Source organism: Anabrus simplex, chromosome 4, assembly GCF_040414725.1.
Source record: "Anabrus simplex isolate iqAnaSimp1 chromosome 4, ASM4041472v1, whole genome shotgun sequence".
Lineage (NCBI taxonomy): Eukaryota > Metazoa > Arthropoda > Insecta > Orthoptera > Tettigoniidae > Anabrus > Anabrus simplex.
The window spans coordinates 121,140,961-121,165,258 of NC_090268.1; the positions used below are offsets into that span (position 1 = coordinate 121,140,961).

At 37.8% G+C, this 24,298-nt stretch overlaps 1 protein-coding gene across 1 annotated transcript in view; it reads left to right on the forward strand.

Moving 5' to 3' along the window:
- Positions 1-24,298, forward strand: part of dpa (disc proliferation abnormal) — a 94,206-nt gene that overhangs the window by 33,436 nt on the left and 36,472 nt on the right. Inside the window, exon 5 of the mRNA XM_067146295.2 lies at positions 22,833-23,067. Within this exon, the coding sequence (XP_067002396.2) occupies positions 22,833-23,067 (235 nt within the window). The remainder of the gene's footprint in view (positions 1-22,832; positions 23,068-24,298) is intronic.

Here is a 24,298-nt window from a genome sequence, read left to right on the forward strand (position 1 = left end):
GACTAAATCAATCGCTGTGGAAAGGGGGATGCGGTAAACTACGGAAGTAAACTATTGTCAAACAAAAGAGAAATGCCTCAGGGGACCCGGAAATGAGACTATCTGAGCATTGCAAATTTACTACCATCGAGGTGTGAAGGAAGTGCGTTAACCCATGGAGATCGTGAAGAAAAGTTGAAAGTGAGGAATCCGGCACAAGTAAGTGGAAGCAGTGCCAGACTCGGCTAGCGGATGTGTGGTCATTTTCCCAACTATGTAAGCTGAGCAGTACGTCAGACGAGTCATAACGATGTGACATTCCTGTATCCGCAAGCCATCAGGCTGGACAGCAGTCATTTTGACAAGCCTAAGACTTCTTTCTTGTTAGTGATGATAAAATAGATTGTAAGGGTGGCGTGCACCATCTTGGAGTAAATTACTACGGAAGTAGCATTTACTAAAGAAGTCCATACTACAGAAGTAAATTACTGCGGGAGTTATTTACTCCAGAAGTAACGTCGGAGAGTTGAAGTACAATTTACTCTTAGTTACTACTATAGAAGTAGCGTTCGTTACTCGTGGAGTAGTGTTGTGTTCATGTATCTTCTTTAAAGAAATGTAAATGGATAAGGTTATGGTGCAATAGGAAATGGGAGGAAAACGTAAGCAAAAAACATAAATGCTTGTTAATGGAGATAATGACGGTCTATGCAAAGGATATAGGGTGTAAGAAACACAACATACAGATGCTGGACAAGAAAAGAAATTCATAGAAAGCTGTGACAGAAGAATTCAATGCTTCGAATGACGGAAAACGCAGTGAAGAGCAAGTTAAGATTCTGTGGAAGTGGGAAGGGCTTAAAAGCGAACGCGGAAGCAAAGCAGAAAGTCATGGACGCGCGAAAAGTTAAAACTGATGGCGGTTTCTTCATACAGATCGCCTACATCCACAGCGAAGTTTTCCCATTTCTCACACCAGGCAAATGCTGGGTCCGTAATTTAAGGTCACGGCTGCTTTCCAATCTCTAGGCCTTTCCTACCCTGTCGTTGCCATAAGACCTATCTGTGCCGGTGCGACGTTAAGCAATTTGAAAAACAAAAAAACAGAAATACCTCTTCCGATTTCTGAAAAGTTCATCGTTGTCACCGAGAGGGCAAAAAATGGGAATATGCATGCAGTCACAGTCAATAGCACCCACGGTGTGTGGAAACCTGCCAACGTGAAGAATATCCTTTTATTTTCCGAACAATAATCATCATTTGCAGGCGTATCTCTCTCTCAGCCTCAACTACTGCTTTAACCACGCAATGAAATATACGGCCAGCAGTTGTGCGGTAAACGTTAATTTGATCACCAGCAATTGTACTGAAATGTTCCGGTACAAAACACTCGTAGGGCACACAGCAACTGTAATTTGAGAAATACAACAAGATTAAGACAGGAATTCAGCTGTAAGTGATCTCCAAGTAGATTTAGAAGGGACGTAAAGGATTCCTTCCTAAGACCAGAAACGTTCCTGAAACTCTCCGTGTGCACATTATACGGCTCTTGCCTTTCACGCACTGTAGGCCTATGCACTATTACATTTCCCGTCGTTTTCTGCGTCAAGATCTTCAATATAATCTAAGTAATCCATAAACACGTTTGAAACTCTTTCCTCTCATATACGGCACGATATTATCATTAGTCAACAAGTCTAAACTTAGCTTACTCCATGCACAACGTGAGAGTAAATTCTAACCTATATTTGTGCGTTATTTACTTCTTTAGTAATATATTACAAGATGGTGCTCTCAACATTTTACTCTCGTATGGAAGTCTTCGAATGCTGACTTCAGGAGTACTTTACTACAGAAGTAGAACTTTACTCTTGGTTTGTGCACGCCACCCTAAGTAATTAATTTTTTTCTCTGTTGAAATTTATGTTTTGGGTAAAACCTTAGATTTAACTCCACTGTTTTATGGTATGCCAGTACAGCCTATAATTGAATACTTGATTGTAGAATTGATTATTGAAATATAATAGTGCTTAATATAATTATTCCTGCCGTACTATTAATTCTTTTGAAATATCTCTTTGAACATGCTGGTGATCTGATAACCTTGTTCCAAAACCAAACCCCATGGCACTACAGCCCTTGAAGGGCCTTGGCCTACTAAGCGACCGCTGATCAGCCCGAAGGCATGCAGATTGTGAGGTGTCGTGTGGTCAGCATGACGAATCCTCTTGGCCGTTAATCTTGGCTTTCGAGACCAGGGCTGCCATCTCACCGTCAGATAGTTCCTCAATTTTAATCACGTAGGCTGAGTGGACCTCGAACCAGCCCTCAGGTCCAGGTAAAAGTCCTTGACCTGGCTGGGAATCAAACCCGGGGCCTCTGTGTAAGAGGCAGGTACGCTACCCCTACACCATGGGGCTGGCTATAACCTTGTTTAGCCCCTTAATCAATAATCACTACCATGAACACTCAGTCTTTCATACAGGCTATCTCTAACACTCACAGTTCTACATCTTCTGAACTTTTCACTTTATTCTTCTTTGCCTACTTCTCAGTTCATTCACTTGGTTACCTAGGGGCATTAGCCAAGTGACGTTACTGGCTTCTCACCAGAGCCCCATGATGAGAACCGTGACCAATGCACATGAGGTTTTTGAAACGAAAAGTCACGTCCGTGTGTTTTGGATTCCATGTAAAATTGGTGGTACGAATATCAGCAGTCGCTTAACCCTTTGCCCTCGGATATTTTCCTAGCCATAATGTCTCTCATCTTGTAATTATTATTATTATTATTATTATTATTATTATTATTATTATTATTATTATTATTATTATTATTATTATTATTATTATTGATTTTCCAATTACAAACCCTATTTTACAAGTAGTATATTAGGGCTATAGATAGTGAGACTAAGTTAATACATGACAATTGAATTAAAATAGAGTTGACTTATAAATGAGATGGAGAAATTTAACAAACACTTAATAACAGCATCTTCTCTGAAATACCAAAGTGAGAGGTGCTTGGTATTCTATATTACACGTGTTTAAATGCATTAATAATTCATATCTACTCCTGTTAAAAATCGGACACTCAAATAAAAGATAAGGAACAGTTTGTTGCATTTCACAGGTACAGCTGTAGGGCTTCTGAATACTGATTCCAAACCTCTCAAATTATTTCAGTCAGTTTTTACCATACTGAGAGATGTTATTATGAAACGCTTCCAGTAGAACACCGCTTAACTGAAACCTGACTTGACCGAAATGCTCTTGCAAAATTCTGTTTTAATATTTTGTTTTTACCCTCTCGTTCTTAGCCGTCGATATTAGTAATTCTATTGCTGTATATGCTGAGGGCTACTAGGCAAACCCTATTTTTATATTATGACATGCCAGAATGCACGTGTAGCATAAAACAAAATAGTTTCTTGCCCTTTAGTTCATTCCATGATACATTTTTCCTTGAACAGGCAGGAATTATTATTACTGTATTATTATTATTATTATTATTATTATTATTATTATTATTATTATTATTATTATTCGTCATGAAGATTATGCAGACGACTCCGACCTTGACAGTAGCAGTTCTGGGAATTGAGTTCCAGCAGATGATGGATTTAATGCATTGGGGGTAAGATTGATTTCGAATTTTTATTAAAATACAGTATCACATGTTTTAATTACAGTTCTGTAATAAAATTACTGTATATAGTATTCAGTTCAGTAGTAACAGAAAGTTGTTTCATTATTTCAGATTGCTTTGCGCGACTTAGCACCAACAAAATTCAGAAGAAAGTCGCTAATTTTATACAATGATTTACATTATGTAAATATGTTAATGTTAATATACAGCATGCACCTTTGTTTAACAGAGTTTATGTATTTTTATTTCGACATTTAACTTCCGAAAATATTTACCATGTGTCTTCCGGAAAAAAAAAAACATGTCAACCGAAGTGGCTCTGCCCACTTTATTTCAGATAAACAGGTTTCTACTGTGTTTACATTTTTGCAACAACTTTTTACAGGTTCAAATTGCATAAATGTGTTACACAAAGACGTAAGAAAGACACAGATAGTTTTTTTCTTTCATCTGAATTTCTGGAGAGTCTGATACTTTTTGAAGCACAGTCCTGGGTGAAGACCTGGTTGCTTATCACAGGTTTTGCAGAAGTGAACCCCCTCCTGCAACTTTCCTATTGCTGCAAACCTTGTTGCAGTCCTTCGTTTTTCTTTGGGGATGGGGATGAAGCAGATGCAGGTTGCCATTTAGTTCCCAGCAAGTTGGGTTACTAGGTTCTTCCTGAACTTCAGATGCAACATTTTAGGGTTGAATTTCTTAAAGATAAGGTAGCTGTTCACGATGAATATCTCCAGAGGCCAGATAAACATTTACCGCCACCACTTAACTGATTTACGTGTAAAGGGGTATGAGCTCGTGTTGTGTCAGAAACATCAGCTCCCCCCATGTACTTATAACCACATGCAACAACTGTTTTATGGACAACTTCCTCAAATCCTCTACTTATTTTCCTTTTCAGCACCCGAGTAGAATTTTCGTAAAATATCGACAGCAGGTCAATAACTCTCTTGTCCCTCCAAATTAAACATAAGATGTCATCTTTTATCACTACTACAATGTCATGCTGCTTCATTTTCTTGGTTGCTTCTTTTTTCACCTGTGGAGGTAGCCCTTTACTGTTGACCATTACAGTGCCTGTAATGTGGACTTTCTGTTTCAACAATTCAACTGTTAATTCATAACTAGTATAAAATGGGTCTGTGAAGACATGAAAACCTGTTTCATTGGCAGTCTGCAAAATTTTTGTCTCCAAATAGATGACAATCCTAGCAGTAAAAGGTAAATCAGGCCTAATAAGTGCTTGTATTGTCACTGCACCATAGTAAGGTTCCATTACACACACATAGCCAGTAAGAGAGTCAGAAAACACATCATACGGAATCCCCGCGTGGTTGGCTTTTGCTTGTTGTAGCACTTGAAAACAATGCGGCCTTTGAAACCTACAGTGCTTTCATCAACACTCAGCTTTTACCCTGGGATGAAAAATTCCCTGGATTTTGTATCCAAGTAAGACACTTTAGAGCCCCTTGATTGGGGTCCTATTTGGTCAGTCTGAAGGGAGGAGAGATGAAGATTCCAAAATATTTGTAGAAATCTATCCCTAGAAAACACATCTTTGTAAAATAACTGCTTATCTAACCAGTCCTCACGAAAATAGTCCTTCATTTATGCCTTGCTGTTCATTACCATTTTTATCACTACACCGATAAAGTCCTTAGTATGACTTCCTTCACTTCCTTCCATGAACACCCTATAGACTGCTTCTGAAGTGGAGTGTTTCTCTGTTTTGCGTATGGAGGTTAAAAACTGGTCCGGAAAAAAATAATTGCCAGTACTGTAATTCTGTCACAGATCTATTACCAAGGCTTACATATCCACTTACTGACCTAGAAGGGAATTCAGGCAGGCCTACATCACCAGTAATCCATGATCTCTAAGCAGTATTAGAATTTTGTGCACGCCAGTTAGGTCTGGGTCGTGACAACACATTATCACCTCCCCAAACATTACCCGCATCCCTGTAATTATTATTATCATCACTCGGATCACTTTCGTGGTCACTGTCCGTAAATACAGTCTAAAACGTCGCCCTTCATCCTCAGTCAAGCTGGGCACCGCCATTTCCCGCAATCGCTTTCCATTGAGCATATACTGTACATTGTCAAGGAAACAGAGCAATATTGTCATCACATTTGAAACGAAGTTGGCTGAACTTCGTTCTCACAGTGCCCAGAAGATAGCAGCACTCATTGAATAATAAACCAATATAAATGGTGCATTATTGGACATTATAAATTTTCTAGCTAACTCATTCCTGGTTGCCATCGTTTCGCCCCTGTGTGCTAGGTTGGGCTCGTCAGTTGGTACCTAGCACACCTACCAAGACGCATGGGTCTCGTAGTTCATTGGCACTGCCGGTGGCTTCAAGTAGCCTACGCAGAGGCCTCCACGGTATGCACTAGCCATACGTCTTGGTGGGTGTGCTAGGTACCAACTGACAAGCCCAACCTATCACACGGGGGTGAAACGCTGGCAACCAGGAATGAGTTGGCTGGAAAATTTATGATGTCCAATAACGGGCCATTTATATTGGTATTATAAGTTTACTCATTTGGGACAAATATTTCAGATTCCCAATGGGAATCAACATCTATAATAAATAGAAGTCGTGATGTACTCCACAGAGTAGTTATGTGACACAAAACCGTGTGCCAACCTGATCTCGACACAAGTGTGAGCTCTGAATGGCGACTGTCGACTTGTTGTCGACGTTACATGTTACAAATCTCATGTTATGGTCCGTATTGAAATATACAGAAAGTCAAATAATAATACTAAATTATAAATTCCACCTGTTCAATACATAAGAGTTTTTTATTTAAATTAAGAAATAGTTCTTAACATTAGAATAGGGACATGTTTCACCCATCGTGAGGGCATCATCGACGTGCGAGCAAAAAGAGTTGAAACTATTGGTTTGTCATGGGGCAGTTTAAGGGAATGTAAGTGACTTGCACTAAAAGGTAAGAGCACAGGGTATTTGACAATGTCCATGTTAATGTTAAGTCATCCTTTGTAGGACATACCCTAACAATTTGACGCTGTTATCCTTCACAACTGATAATTACAGCCAACAGCTGATATATTGTTATCTGTATCTTCACTGAACATTGTTTATCTCTTGACTTTCCCACTGTAATATGTCAATTTTGTATCGTAGTATTTACAATTTAATTACAAATCAGGTACCTGATTTATGCCTTGAGATAGTACTATGACTGATGATGCCCTCAAAGAAGGGCGAAACATGTCTCATATGGAAATAATAATAAATTCCTAAAATGTTTAAAATTTCTAATGTATTGAATCGGTGACATAATAAACTTTTTAGAATCCTACATATAGTAGCTTCAATACGGATCAACAATGATATTTATCACTTGCAACATTATCTTGGTTTTCTAGATGGGGTCGCCATCGCACTGTCAGATAGGTCCTCAGTTGTAATTACGTAGGCTGATTGGACCTCAAATTCAGGCACTGGGGTGAGAGCCAGGCATGCTACCCCTACACCGCGGGTCTGGCATTCAATTAAAACTTAAGTTGACACCTTGAATTCTTGTTGGACAAAATTCTAACATCCTGGTGTATTGCATATGAAAATGAAATGGACTTCTAGCTAGTAATTTTGTATTTAAATTTATATAATATTGTTAGCAATTAAAGTATTCTGTAATTAGGTAATTTTATATTCTGATGAAAATGACAAATACCGGGCGAGTTGGCCGTGCGCGTAGAGGCACGCGGCTGTGAGCTTGCATCCGGGAGATAGTAGGTTCGAATCCCACTATCGTCAGCCCCGAAAATGGTTTTCCGTGGTTTCCCATTTTCACACCAGGCAAATGCTGGGGCTGTACCTTAATTAAGGCCACGGCCGCTTCCTTCTTACTCCTAGGCCTTTCCTCTCCCATCGTCGCCATAAGACCTATCTGTGTCGGTGCGACGTAAAGCCCATAGCATAAAAAAAAAAAAAATGACAAATTTCCTTCCAAAGTTTGTATGTTTATATACTGTTGTGCAATGGAACTTAGTTCTCAGTCTGCAGCCGCTTCATCCAGATGTTCTTATTAGGTACAGATGAATGAAATGTAAACTTACCCCACAACAATAACGATGATAAGGAGCAAGTATATCGCCCAGGTATTTGTTGAGGCGTTGAATGTGGCTGCGATGTGCTCTATACTTTCCTGTTTTATTAACTGCTCCATACTTTTCTGTTTTACTAATTCTTTTTTACTTAGTCTTCTGGCGTGTTCTGTCTTTTGATTTTAGGTGGTGTTGAATGGTTGCCCTGAAAGTATTTGTTAGTATGTATCAATTGAGTTGCTTTAGGACACAGATATTTTATATTTGTCATTTTTTAGTATTTTACTAATTATTTTAAAATTTGGTGTATTCCATTCCCGTTTTGTTACGTGTAGTGCACATTTCAAAAATTATTTTTGATTATTATTTTAAATTTCATAGCAGTTACGTAAGTCTAAATTACAGATGAAAGGTGCTGGAAGGAAAGCAAGTGAAACAGTTCTTCGACTAGTGAAAATTGTCAGCGATATCCTTTTACTTATTTGTCACTTGCCTCCTATTTCCTAGACTACAAAATTAACTCATTTGGCCCGAACCACAGAACCATTCCATGCTTTGCCTTGGTAGACCGAATGCTGGACCACGGAACTCTTCCATTGTCTCACTTTACTGCATAATTCAACTTTCCTTCCAGAGATGGCAGAGTAAGTCACGTTTGTAATTTGTGCAGAGACTCATTGCCTTCAATTTCATATGCTCTTTGCTATCATATTAATGGTGTGCTTGGTAATATTTAGATTGAAGTGGGCCATCTTTCAAATTTGAGCTTTATTTGTAAACAACATGGCTGCGAATAAACAACTGAAAGTTGCCAATGTACAATCCCTTTTTGCAAAGTGATGATGATTAGGAATGTAGTTCTTTCAGTAATATTAGTGGTAGTGCAAGTAGTTCCCTTCCAGAGCCTGTGAAATTTGCATGAAACACAAGAAGAGAGCTGAAGTGAGGTGGTTGTTCCAAAAATGCCAGGTTCCACTACATTTGGAACTGTTTTGAGGCTTACCACACAGTTTTGAACTACTGAAGAGAATGATAGGTATGATGTAGCATCGATTAATTTATAATGTGTTGCATTCATGTTATATTTAACTCTTTAATGCTCCCGTGAATAAGGAATTTCTCATCGTGTGAAGCGTCACTGTATTTCCTTCAAAATAATCCCAGCCCAATGCAGTTTCAAACCAAAACATATGCAGGGCTCAGTGGGTTAAATTTTGAAATTCTGAAAGCTTGAGAAACTATGTAAATAAATCTGCTGACATTAAGGAAACTTGAGAGAATAATATGGAATTTCTTTGGTTTATTAACACTTGATTTGAAGTCTAAAACATTGTGTTGTAGTTGCATCTGTTTTCTAGCCTTTATATCACTGTGTAATTGTCTTGTGTTGATTAGGTGTTATGTGATTAGCCTAAGTGTGTAATTTCTTTCTTTTATCAATAATACAGTGATTTCTGTTGTAGAAAAATCGTGTAGAGTATTTATTTGTTGCGTGTGTTTTTTAGCCTTCATATCCATGCAGAGGCCTACTTGTACTGTTTTGAGCGAGTTTTGTGTGATTTCTTTCTTTTAATGTTAATATAGTGATTTGATCCGTAATGGCTGAGAACGTTACGATATGACCGCACAGTAGTACCCCGCATTGCCTGGAGAAATTTATTAAATGCAATTAAATGCATCCCTCACTCCTCGGGCTCATAAAAATTGTCTATTTTCTCCTCCCCCATTTTACCTGACACTTCAATGCTGAGATTTTTTTTAATGTACCTTAGTTTATCTCTGATTCTGTACAAACCATAAATAGCCCCTGTAAACCTTAAGTTCATAGAAATAATTTGCAGCTTAGTTTCTTCCGCTTTTTATCTTGAACTGAAATACTGAATTTAACAAATTTATGTCCCGCTGTTTTCCTGTGATGGTGTTGAGCAGACCCGTTCGATATGGTAATCCTGTTGTCATAAGAACAATACTGTTTTCTTAATATGGAATGGCCTCTAAGCTTCACTGCTCCATTTGCCAATTTTGATGAGTGATGTTCAAATGATATCTGAAAGACACTGTGTTCCGTGTGAATGGTAGACGTGCCAGAATTCTCAGATTGAAAATCTACTTGATACTATTTTCTCTTTCTCATTCTTTGCTAAGGTTTGCATGCCATGGTTGTTCCAGTATTTTTTAAAATTATTATTACCTTGCTACTGTGTTGGAATTGATAGGACATTATTTTACACAAAAGCTATTTTCATACTTAGTGGTACTTTTACCATGCAGTTGGAGTCAGGCCGGTTGGTGGTCTTTGTTGTTTTGTGAAAACAGGCAACTGGATTATCAGCATCTTTTTATAAACACTAATTAAAAGAGAGATAGAAATGTGATTATCCAAAGAAAAAATCAGGCAAAAAGAAGAGGGTCAGGTCATGAAGGCTTGTAAATGACCGACCCCATGGTTCTCCTTATCCTAATTGTCAGAAGAAGGCCTTTGTTGACATGAGGAGGTTGGACAGAATATGAGGGTGGGACGAGTGAAAACAATGCCAAAGTTGCTTAGGGTCTTGTGTTGCCACACATGTCTTGTATTGTAGCTCCCTGCAATACACATTACAAGATGATGTTCCTATAATGTTTGCAAAAATTGTACAGACCATGTCCATCTTTCATCAATCCTACATTAGAGCTCTAACTGTATCAGGAGTGTTAGTCAGTACAAAATTGTTAAACCTACCGTAGTCTCAAAAATAACAGTGGTAAACAAGGCTGAACATCTACAGCAGTAAATGGCGTTATGCATTGCACCAGGGAGGTTTCTCCGCAGCAGCTATGTGATGGAGAGAGCGCCAGTAACAGTAGTTTCATTGGTGGCATGAACTCATACTAGTAGCAAAAAATTTGTGTACTCACAACAATCATGACAGATGCTATAAGTGTTGTCCACGTTGTTGAAGCCGTAGTTGTCATTTGCATTCAGCTGAGCAATAAATGGAGATATTATCTCGGAAGAGTAGACATTCACTGACCTACAACTTTTGTTATAATTTGGGTCCACCTTATTCAATACATAAAAATTGTTGCTTAGATGTAATTACAACATATATTTCAATCAGGACTAGTTTCGACGCCCCTCTGCGTCATCATCAGCTGATAAAAGTTTGTGGAAAAATCAACAGTTATATAAGTTTATCTACTTCAAATTGATCACATTTAAAACTATATTAACATCATGAAACCGTGTCAAAATTATATTATTTTCTACAAGTACAAGACTTACGAATCTTAAGCCATAAACAGATATAACATATGCAAACCGGTTTGCTCGCTTATGAAATAACATGGATTTAAAAGAACAACTTGAAAATAAAATAGTCTTGAAGTGCTTTGCGCTTAATTTCTTAAAACTTGACGTTGAATAGCAGTAGAAATGATTCAATAAAAAACTACAGTGTCCGTTTAATGGAGCAATCCTAGTGAGGTGGAAACAAGTCATAAGTTTGCATATGTTTGTATCTGTTTATTGACTTGTAGAAAATATAATATAATTTTAACACAGTTTCATGTTGTTAATATGGTTTTAAATGTGATCAATTTGAAGTAGATAAACTTATATGATTGTAGTTTTTTCCACAAACTTATATCAGCTGATGATGCAGAGGGGCGTCGAAACTAGTCCTGATTGAAATATATGTTGTAATTACATCTAAGCAACAATTTTTATGTATTGAATAAGGTGGACCCAAATTATAATAAAAGTTGTAATCTTGGTTCAATACGGACAAACAATGAAGTTTATTCATTTAATTCACTGACCTGTTATTCGCACTCATTATATGTATGGCAACCCATAAGCCAATATTCTATTATTATAATGGTGTTTCTCTAATTACATTGAGATATTTTGAAGATCAAATCCATAAATTTTGTGTTTAGAAATATCTGGTCACAATGTAGCAACCTCTGTATGTGATCAGTTTGTTTTAATTTTTGAACCACAATAACTTTATAGGGGTACAGTTAAAGTTCTTAGAGCTTTATTTGCTGTCCTAAGAGATCCTCGACACCCGGAATAAGGAAATTGCCTATAAAATTTTAGTTTCATGTTTTCCTTTAAACTCGTCGCCTTTGTGACAAAGTACGCTCCTCCAAAAATGCTCACTCTACAGTTGTGAACATTATTTATCACCAATATTGTGTTGTTCAGTCACCATTATTTTGTCCAAACACATGCACCCACATTACAGTATTCACTAACATTACTTAGATTATCTACCCCTCACATACCCGTTGCCTTCGTCATTCACGGCTGTGTCTGCCAACTTGATACTTTTTCTGCCAGCAGACTACAACTAGGCTCGCTGCGGAGAAAATTCCCTGCCGCACTTTTGTTTAGAACAATAAGCCTTAAAACAAAATATTATGGTCACTGTTGTAAACAGACACACACATATACACAGTAAACTCGGTGGTTTCATCACAAAGCAGCCCTGTAAATGAACTAATTCAAAGAAATGTTAACCCTTACTTAAATTTTCAAAGACTGATGCAAAAAATGAAAATCCACAGCCTGTTTCCAGTCATTCGACGGGGTCAGGAATGGAATGAATGAAGCCCCCTTTAGCGGCAAGGACAGGCATTGTGCCAGCTGCCGAAGCCTGGGGCAATGATCAATGATAGACAGATGCAATAGAATGATATTGAAGTGTGTTGCTAGAATGAAATATGACAGGAAAAACCGGAGAACCCAGAGAAAAAACTCTCCCGCCTCTGCTTTGTGTAGCACAAATCTCACATGGAGTGACCGGGATTTGAACCACAGAACCCAATGGTGAGAGGCCTGTGCGCTAAAGACGGATATTGTTACTAAACATTCGTCTGAGGTACTGTTAGCTTGATAATTCTTTATTATGCAACCTAAACGTAACATAATATGTACAATTGACCAAGAGATTTTAAGTCTTTTGCACTTGCACGTTCTTGTCAGACTATTCCTCTGAGCTCGACACTCGTGCATCGCACATAGTGACAGCAAGAAAATCTAATCCTGTGATGCTATTAGAAAGAAGGGACAAAAAGAACAAATCTTTTTTCCTTATAGGATCCAAGTTTGCAAGGGTGGTTTAACCTTTTCGCTCCCAAGTTTCTTTCAGCCTTACGCATGCTCCATACCAGATTTTTCTGGACGTTTCGACAGTGGTTGTAATAGGCCATGAATACTTTGTATTTACACAGCTACTAAAAAGTCATGGAACGACAATATTAGCAATAGTTATCTCCTAACACTTTTCCCAAAACTTCAAAGAACTTGGCGTGATAAATGTCGACGGCTTGTCTCACTGAAACTTATCTCCACTATATTCATAAAAAATCCACTCATCATCATTGCCTAAAATTTCTAAAATATAATCCTTCATTATGCTTTCTTTACACTCCCGTACACCCATCTCAGAAGACAGTTGTGAAAGTTAAACACAAGGCACATAATTATCGTCAAAAAACGGTGAGGCGATTATGAATCGTCCGTCATCTGAACAAAATATGTCAACAGCGTTGGACTGAACTCGGAAGTGAACAAGAGCCCATTGCTTTAAATCTGAATTAACTCATGTTTGGGACAGCAGGGGAAATGTTCACATCCGAGTTAACTCGGGCATGGGATGGAAAAGGTTAACTATCAAAACATGACTACCATTCGCAAGGATCACGTCTTAGTTTGGGTATTTAGACATCTTCCGTATCGAGAGTTTCACTACATCTTGCGACAATGTCTTCACAAAGTGTGTTCCGGACAATTGCTTTTCTTTGTTGCGAAGACTTTTGTGGCAGTAGATGTTGAATGAATTTATTATGGTTATGCTCATTTCAGAAGATCATAGAAAATTCACGAAGGCCTGCAGCGTGTTCTGCGACTAGTGGACATGCTACGGGTCATTTGGTCCGGGGCATCTCTTGCTCCTATAGTTGAGTTATAGAACTCAATCATAGTAGGCTTATCTGTTTCATCTATACCTTGCTCTTCATGTGTCGTTGAGAGGAGGATAACTGCAGTTTAATGTAAAACATAAAAATAAGCTAATACTGATACTCAAGACCACCTTGATCATCTAGAGAAAGAATCCAACTCAAGACCACCTTGATCATCTACTAGAGAAAGAATCCAACAAATCTCAACAATGACTCGGACAACACTGTGCTGTTAAGGCCTGATGAGGGTCCTGAGTGAGCCACAAGTTCCTCGCACATGAAATGAATTGAAATATAAATATGAACATGTGTAGTGTCTCAGATGAATGGTTTATAATTAAGGGTTAAATTTTTAGAACACTATAATAGTGTTATAATATCTGTTTTATACAAGAATTGAAGGAGGCTAATCTTCAACTTTTATGAAAAATATTCCCCTTTTCACTTTCTTTGATGGTGTAGCTGAGTATTCAAATAAATCATACTTGGTTGTGATTATTTTGGTTTCTATCACTTCCAAGACAACAGAAACTGTTACTAAGATGATAGATCATTGTTTCCAATACTTGGAATACCACGTACCATTGTTGCTAACATACATTGGTTGTACTGCATTTTTTTGTGTTTGCTTTACGGCGCGCCGATACCGATAGGTCTTACGGCAATGATGGGATAGTAAAGGGGTAGGAGTGGGGAGGAAACAGCCGTGGCCTTGATTGAGGTATAGCTCCAGCATTTGCCTGGTGCGAAAATGGGAAACCACGGAAAGCAATCTTAGGGCTGCCGACAGTGGGGTTCGAGCCCACTATCTCCCGTGTGCAAGCTCACAGCTGTGCGGCCCTTACCGCTCGGCCAACTCACCCGGTTTTGAAAGAAAAATGTTTATATCTTAAAATACCATTAAAAAATGTCATTACATTTGGTTACATTCCAGTAGCGATATATGAACTGATCCTTAATTGAAAAGTCTAGTGTTCAAGTAACTGATTTAGTGTTGGTACTTTTACAGTATCATTACACTCTGTCACTACTGAGAGGTGCATGATAAAAATACATGGTACATTGTACACTGTATAAGTAGAGAGTGGTGACTGAAACATTTTATACAAAAAAAAAAAAAAAAAAAAAGGTCTCAAGCAAGGATGGATGAAATCATAAAATGTGTAAAACAGAGTATCAGTAGTGATGAAGTGAATGCATTGGTATTTACAGATGATATGGTGATTTGGGGAAAGGGAGAAAAGGAGACTGGACGTTTGGAATGAAAATCTGAAGGAGTTTGAAATGGTAACTAGTAAAAAGAAAACTGTAGTCATGCACTGTGGAAAAGAGAAACAGAGAAGCCAAGTGGACATAGATGGAGAACGGTTAGAGAATGTAGAACAGTTTACATATCTGGGTGACATTAATGGAAGTAATGAAATCAACCCTGAAATTAACGGTCTTAGTAAAGGTACAGCATTTTATCATCAAGTCGGAGAGCTTTTATCAGATGAAAAAGTACCCAAGAGAACGAAATTAACATTATATAAACAGTATTTTATACCAGTTGCAACATACAGACTAGAAACGCTGGTAACTAATAAGAGACAAGATAGTAAGATCCAAGTACTAGAAATGAAATTTTTAAGAACATAGGTTAAAAAGACAAGAAGAGATAGAGTTCAAAATATTATTAAAATCAGAGAATAGCTAAATATAGAACCGTTAGTACAGAACATACAGAAAGCAAGACTGAGATGGTTCAGACATGTAAAAAGAATGGGAAAGGAACAGGTAGCAAGAAGGGAATTGGAAAGAGAAGTTAAGGGAAAGAGACCAGTTGGAAGACCAAGAAGAAGGTGGATGGATCAGATTTGGAAGGACATTAGAGAAGCTGGATTGGATGTGGCGGAAGTAATGGAGCAGGAAAAGTGGAAATACAGAAAGGAGTGGAGGAGGCTTGTTAACCACACCCATGCAAATGGAGTGGGACATTGATGATGATGATGATGATGATGATGATGATGATGATGATGATGATGACGACGACAGTCAAAATCAGTTATAACGACCCCAAAGGGACCGCCAATCAAGGTCGTTATAGCCGATGATCGCACAACCGCCTCTCTCTCTCTCTCTCTCTTTTTTTTTTTTTTTTTTTTTTTCAAAAACATATGTGTAAGTTTTAGGCTTCACACTTACAGCACAGTACAGTATTTGTGGAGGGATTTCATTGGCTTTCGCTTGAAAAGTAGGTCCATTGATCGGCACATTATTTGTTCCTTGCTGCTTAAACCATCTAAGTAAAGATTCTTCAGTATCTTCATGCTCAGGTGATGTGGCTCGCTTGATTTTTAAAGATTTATCTTCAGAAAGAGACTTCTTTTCTCTCTGTCCTTCCAAATTGTAGAAATCGTTCAGTGTGATACACCCAGTTCCTTTGCGATGCTGACATTCATATCCCCCTTTTCAAGTCACATATTATATGTGGGTTTTCTTCAGTATTAAACACTTAAATTTTATTTTGCATCATTTCACAGCGACGCTGGACTCTTTAACAGACTGATTTGAAATCTACAATAATAAGCATTACACTGTTGTCAGCTATCACCAAATAGGTAACAAAAGTCAGCATCGGACGTTATAGCCGATACATTTATCTGAGAATGTGATCAAAATATGTCGTAATAAGCGACGTTGCACTAAAGGATTTTTTTAAAATAAAATAGGACTTGGGCGGAATCGTTAGATTTTGCTGTTATATCCAGTAGGTTGTTAAAAGCGATGACGCTATAAACGGCTTTACAGTATATATTTAGCTTATGGCTCTAGTGACCAATTCGATATAAGAATATAGTACCGGGAACTTCAACCGTTAACAGCTATCTTTCTTCACAGTATTATTGTTTTCATGTTGTCATTATTGCACCTACCTGCACTTGTTCTTATATAAATTTACCAAAATAGTGCACTGAAACATTTTCAGTAATATATTTGACAACAGTCCACACAATCAGCAGGAAGTAACTGTGTTATTGATTCTCTCTACAGTATGTAAATTCTAGAACTGTTGTTGTACACTGATGTGCAAGAAAAAACATTGCGCTTGAATATTTGGAAAAAGTTATGCAAATTAATGTACCACAGTGGTACTCGGGAATGTTATATCTCTTCATAATTTGTGAAGGTATCATTCATTACACCTTTGATGACATCACAGGTTTAGTGTTTGCAAAAGGAAGGCAATTCCTTGCAAGAATGGAAGTTGGATACCGTATTGGGTCCTTTTGGCTCCATTTCCTACGAAGAAGATGCCCTTATTATTTTCTATTGAACTCATGTCCGGCCGTCTTCATACACATTCCACAACTTCTCGTTTCGTGTTTCATCAGATTCTGTGAATTAAAGTTGCTTTCGAGATGACTTTGACTCCAGAAGATACCATAAGGACTGTAACCCTAATATTTGCTGCTTCCATTATGCTGCAAATGTGGTGGGAACGCCACCCACAAATGAGCACCAAGCTGTGAGGCGTAACCAAGAACACAACACCTTTCATAGACAGCCTGAATCAGGACGTCTGAGGTCTATGTCAGCCAGAGATGCCCAGTTTTTAAGTCCTGAAGTGTTAAGAGATCACCACTCCACAGGCGTGCAGGCTAGATGTTGTATAGAGGAGGTGCATAACATTGTTATAAGTGAATGGACAGTGAGAAGAAAACTTCAAGAAAATCTCTTACAGGCTGCTAGTTGACAGGCTAACCAGCATCAGTTAGCTCATCTTCAGTTTGTTCAAGAACATCAGAACTGGATGCAGGAGCAGTGGAGCAAGTCTTCTTCACTGACGAATCCAGATAAAACCTCCTCTCTGTAAATGGAAAGGGAAGGGAGACCTGGGGAGTGCTGTGCCACTTGTATCTTCTCAGCTATTTGTTTTACGTTGCACCGACACAGCTAGGTCTTATGGCGACGATGGGATAGGAAGGGCCTAGGAATAGGAAGGAAGCGGCCGTGACCTTAATTAAGGTACAGCCTCAGCATTTGCCTGGTGTGAAAATGGGAAACCACAGAAAACCATCTTCAGGGCTGCCGACAGTGGGGTTCGAACTATCTTCTCAGCTAGAATGCCTTATGAAGGAGGATCTGCCATGTTTGGAGACATCACTTCTCATGCCTGGACTGAGCTAATTACCTTGAATATCATAATTTATAACTTTAATTTCAGTGCACATCCAACTTCCCCAGTGCTAGGGTAACGAGAGCGATGAGTAAGGGAATAGCCACCTTTTACGACTGTTGTGCCATACAACCAAGGCTGTACCATCATTTAACTTTTTTACCTTCAAAAACATCAGCAGTGACATTTTCAAAATACAGCAGCTGTCACAAAACAACAAAGGATGTTCCCCCAACTCCTCGGCAAACTGCCTTAGCTGCATATTGCCTTAACATTGCCACTTTCACTGACACACGCTTTTTATTTTTCATTAACGGTTTGACTACGAATATATGAACATTTTTTAACATATGTTTTTATATCCACAGCAGCAACATAACTTTACAACATTCCTCAACTTCAAATTTTTATATTTCATTTTGAAACTCTGCTCAGCATTGTACAAGTGTGTTTTAAGGCAGATTTCTTGTTGACTTGTGTTAATACCCTTTTGATTTCTTTATTTGCTATGAAATGACGATTCCAAGGGAATCGAAACCAGTTATTCATTTAATAAATGTTACATATTATATAAAGCGTTGAATGGTGGAACATCCCTCGATTGATTCCTGTTGAATATATGTCTTCCCTTATGCGCCATATAACAATGAAAACTTGCATTTTAACGCACACTATTCGGTGTATATTGACATTTGTAAAGGAGACAGAAATATCACTTCGGACCACCACGTCGAATAGGATGTGAGCTTCAAATGGTGGCAATACTCATTATTGAGTGGCCAGAGCCATTTTCAAGTGGTTGTACACTAAGTGGTCAGGGGTGTGTTAAAGTGGCATTGTAGAGGGTAATTCTAATGCTGCCAAAGAAACAGTTCGTGTGACTTGTATTCACTCATGTTTTACATGGCCTTTTGTTGGTTAACCTTTTCACTGCCGAGTTTAGATGACCAGGTGAGCCCTCTGGGCTGGGTTTTTTAAATAAGAAGCACTTTTACAGATACATATTTAATGATGCTATTAATGGAATTATATCTTCCCCTTAGCCCAGCAACCCAATACGGGGTCGGGGATGAAGTGGGATTATATTATACTCCATATTTTTACGGCCGGAGGCCCTTCCTGATTCAAACCTCAGTTGAGAAGATTATGAATATGAAATGAATGATGGTGAATGAAACTGGGTAAGGAAGTGGAAGGAATCATCTGTGGTTTATGAATAGGAACTGTCCTGACATTTGCTTGGGAGTGCAAAAGGGAAACCACCCAAAAAGAAAATTCTCAGGACAGCTGACAGTGGGTTCGAACCCACTCGCCTTCCGAGTGCAGAGCTTGGTTCTATAGCTGTAACCTGTTAATATGCGTGGCTACTCTGCTCGGTGATGTTATTACTGAAATATAATATAAAATTGTTGATCCAAGAACTGGTATTATCAAAATCATTTACATTTGTAGAAAAATAATTATCTGAGGAAGGGGTGACAATTCCGCATGAGATTCATCCTTACTACTTTGTCTCGCACTTTCTTGTAGTTCAGTATCGCCACTTAGATATTCTCCACCTTCATTATCAAAATATAGCTATCCAGAATCACTATTTATGAGGAAACATTCAATTTCTTCGTCAAGAAGAGATGAATGTATACCTCAAGGCACCATGATTGCTTCACGTTAGCGGGAAAGATGTTCCCATTTGCCCCTACTTGCACCATACGATATGAACCTGCGTGTAATTGGAATTGTGGAAGTGTAGAGTGTTGAATGTGAGGAAAGGCACGTTAAGGACGACACAGACACCCAGTCTCCAGGCCAGGGATATTATTCATTTACAATCAAAAACCCCTGACCCGGTCAGGAATCGAACCCGGGGCCACTGGGTGACAGGCGGACGTGTTGCCCCCTACACCGCGGGGCTGGACTGGGACAAACTTACTAGGAAATTGAATCTAGCAAAGAAGTCAGCTAAGGATAACATGATGGCAAGCATAATTGGCAGTTACACAAATTTTGGGGAAAAATGGAAGAGTATGTATAGGCACTTTAAGGCAGAAACAGGTTCCAAGAAGGATATTCCAGGAATCATTCATGAACAAGGGGAGTGTATATTTGAGGACCTTCAAAAGGCAGAAGTATTCAGGCAGCAGTATGTAAAGATTGTTGATTACAAGGAAATGTCCAGATAGGGGAAGTGACTAATACTAAGGAAGTATTAAAATTTACCTATGATAACAGTGACATTTACAATGGGCCTAAGATACAAAAGTTGAAAACTAGAAAAGCTGCTGGAATTGTTAATATTTCTGGGGATATACTAAAAATAATGGGTTGGGATATAGTACCATATTTGAAATACTTATTTGATTATTGTTTGCATGAAGGAGCTATATCAAATGAATGGAGAGTTGCTATAGCAGCCCCTGTCTATGAAGGAAAGGGTGATAGACATAAAGCTGAAAATTACAGGCCAGAGTTTGACATGTTTGCATGTAAGCTTTGAGAAAGCAATCTTTCTGATTATACTAGACATGTTTGAAAAATGAATAACTGGTTCGATAGAACCCAGTTTGGGTTTAGGAAAGCTTATTCCACTGAAGCTCAACTTGTAGGATTCCAGCAAAATATAGCAGATATCCTGAATTCATCAGGTTAAATGGACTGTATCACGATTGACCTGTCTGAGGCATTTAATAGGATGGATCGTGGGAGATTACTGGCAAAAATGAGTGTAATTGAACTAGACAAAAGAGTGACTGAATGGGTGGCTATATTTCTAGAAAATAGAGCTCAGAGAATTAGAGTAGACGAAGCTTCATCTGACCCTGTAATAATTAAGAGGGGAATTCCTCAGGGCAGTATTATTGGACCCTTATTTTTTCTTTTATATATAAATGATATGAGTAAAGAAGTGTAGTCAGCATTAAAGCTTTTTGCTGATGTTATTCTGTATAGAGTAATAAATAAGTTACAAGATTCTGAGAACTGCAAAATGACCTCGATAATGTTGTGAGATGGACAGCAGGCAATGGTATGATGATAAACGAGGTTAAAAGTCAGGTTGTGAGTTTCACAAATAGGAAAAGTCCTCTCAGTTTTAATTGCTGCACTAATGGGGTGAAAGTTCCTTATGGGGATCACTGTAAGTACCTAGGTGTTACTATAAGAAAGGATCTTCATAGGGGTAATCACATAAATGGGATTGTAAATTAAGGGCACAGATCTCTGCATATGGTTATGAAAGTATTTAGGGGTCGTAGTAAGGATGTAAAGGAGAGCAAGTCTCTGAAGAGTATGGTTCCAGTATATGGCACCCTCACCAGGATTACTTGATTCAAGAACTGAAAAAAATCCAAAGAAAAGCAGCTTGATTTGGTCTGTGTGATTTCCGACAAAAGAGTAGCATTACAGATAGGTTGCAACATTTGGGCTGGGAAGACTTGAGAGAAAGGAGACGAAGTGCTCTAAGTGGTATGTTCCGAGCTGTCGGCGGAGAGATGATGTGGAATGACTGTAGACAAATAAGTTTGAGTAGTGTCTTTAAAAGTAGGAAAGATCACAATATGATGATCAAGTTGGAATTCACGAGGACAAATTGGGGCAAATATTCATTTATAGGAAGGGGATTTAGGGATTGGAGTAACTTACCAAGGGAGGTGTTCAATCAATTTCCAATTTCTTTGAAATCATTTAAGAAAAGTCTAGGAAAACAACAGTTAGTAGTGATTTAATTTATTTATTTATTTATTTATTTATTTATTTATTTATTTATTTATTTATTTATTTATTTATTTATTTATTTATTTATTTATTTATTTATTTATTTATTTATTTTTTGACAAGAGTTTCTCATGCTTTGACATATCCATAAGCCATAAAAGTAGGTATTAGGCTGTAAAACCATTATTATTATTATTATTATTATTATTATTATTATTATTATTATTATTATTATTATTATTATTATTATTATTATTATTATTAGGAACGTTCTTTTCATGATGGGTTTGAATCCCACTGTAAGCAGCCCTGAAGATAGTTTTCTGTGGTTTACCTTTTTCACACCTGGCAATTGCTGGCTGGGGCTGTACCTTAATCACTGGCAGGGTCACCATCATCCCTACCTTAACACTTTCCTATACTTGCGTTGCCGCAAACCTTTGATTTGTTAGTGCGATGTTAAAACTGCTAGAGGAAAGCAGCTTTATTTTTAGTCAGTCTGTTGCAGCTACATGCACCTGACAGACTTGGTTAGGTACTTCTCTTTACTCATAAGTTGCAAGACTGATTCACCTTTAAACATTTCTAGTGTGAATTTTTTGCATCAGCCATATGGTGGTAACATAGTGCAGCATAACTTTCTCCATCATGATGTGTCACTTTTGTTTTAGGCCTTTAATCTCAGTTTAGTATTCGTTGAAGTTGTAGAACAGTATTGGCTATCTTCAGAATGAATGCTGGCTGCATAAAAATGTGTACCTGGTTATTTTAACAAGATATTGTTCAATATTTTCTTGCAAAAGAAATATCTGAAGACAGGTTGGTAGCATGGTCGATTGAAACTCTTTAAGGTTTTTTCCAACTAATGTGTGCGTTACCTCTCCATTATATGCCTCGAAGTCTGTTATTTTTGGTGACAAAATTGACCCTGAACCAATAACATTATTGTTATCAAAACTTAACAGATTTATTAAAAAGGTTTTTACGTTTTTGTATTTCATATATTTATCTAATACATTTGTTAATATTTCCTTTTATATTTTATTTCCGTGTTTGGATTTTGAAGGAGAGAGCTGTAAATAAGGTGTAGATTGATAATTCATCTCATATTTTAAGTGTTACATTACGCAAATACAGTAATGATATGGTAGACATCATTCTGTAAGAGTTTTCATTAGAAAAATTTCATCTTTAAATTTAAAAGATGAGTTGTATATTATTTTGTACACTTCTATTGTAGTTAAGAATATGTGTTACATATCTTTAAATAACGTTCATTATGTTGTCTTATAGATACACACACTTGAGGAACCATTTCTTAATGTGAACTGTGCACATTTGGAATCTTTCGATGAAGCCATGTACAGACAGCTGGTATGCTATCCTCAAGAGGTAATCCCAACGTTTGATATGGCCATTAATGAAATGTTCTTTGATCGGTATCCAGCCGCAGTTCTGGAGCACCAAATTCAAGTCCGGCCTTTCAATGCTCAGAAGACTAAGAACATGAGATCACTCAATCCAGAGGGTACGTATTTACCATTGTAGGTGATGCTATAATGTATTTGTTTAGAAGGAAAGTTTTGTGAGACAACTTTGGGTACTTTGCCTGTCATGTTAGAGTATTGCTGGTGGAGGTCGCTTTTGGGATGTTATCTCTCATTTCCAGTAGCTCTCATAATAATTTCCATGTGTAAAGTTTATAAGAGTTGTGTAATGGAAAGGAACATACACATGCAAACCAAGTCATATACGAGGGCGAATCAAAAATAAGTTATACTAGCTTGCCGCGAGAGCACCATGTGTTTAAAGATAAAAATTTCATTGTTCCGTATTGAAAGTATTAACGTTAAAAATTAAATAATTGAAAAAGAGGTTCAACCTATTCAATACATAAAAGAAAGAAATGTAGTGATTACATTCTTATTTAATAGTAACTATAAATGGGACCGGTTTGACCCTAGTCCAGGTCATCGTCAGCCGTAGAAACATGTAAAACAATGCATATGAAAAAGAAAAGGAAAAAGATTGAGTGAACTCTGGATCGGTATAAGATGAAACATAAATTAACGATGGGGGTAGAAATTGTGAGTCACTGAAAAGAAAACAGTACGTAATATTAAGAATGGTAGTATGGCACACGCAATGATAGGCGAAGTCTCACAATGTTCATGAATATTCGAGAACGGTCAAATGGGTCAGTTTCCACATTCTGTCAGGCACAAAGTCACAACACTATCAAATAATATATGAAGATCATAAATAACTTGAAGTCGCAGACGAATAGATTTGTAGAAGCAAACCGCCAGCTCCCGGTGATCAGCGCGGCACATTCAAGGTCATGCACTGCGGTCTCGAACGCCAAAGTAGAATGGAGAATATCCTGAAGGTCCAGTATTTGTCTCGGTTGCGGGAAGTTAAGTACGTATATATAGAAATATACAACGCAAATCAGTATAATTGAATGTTTCTGGCATGGTTTCAGTTTTAACATTTTCGTAGCCCGCCATGCTGAGCTCTTCGAAGCCTCGGCTTCTTGTCCAAGTCATCTTAGGGATTTTGTAGGCATATGTTTTAATCTTTCTGCAATTTCATTTACTTTTTCGTCGTAAAGTACACGTTTTTTAACACTTCGCTTCTTCTCAAGTAAAGAATCCATTCCTATCAATTTATTTACGAGTTTCCGCTCTGTCTCTCTGTGGAGGGCGTACACCTGAAAGTTGTTTCACTAATCGCCTAACGACTTCCCGGCAAGACTC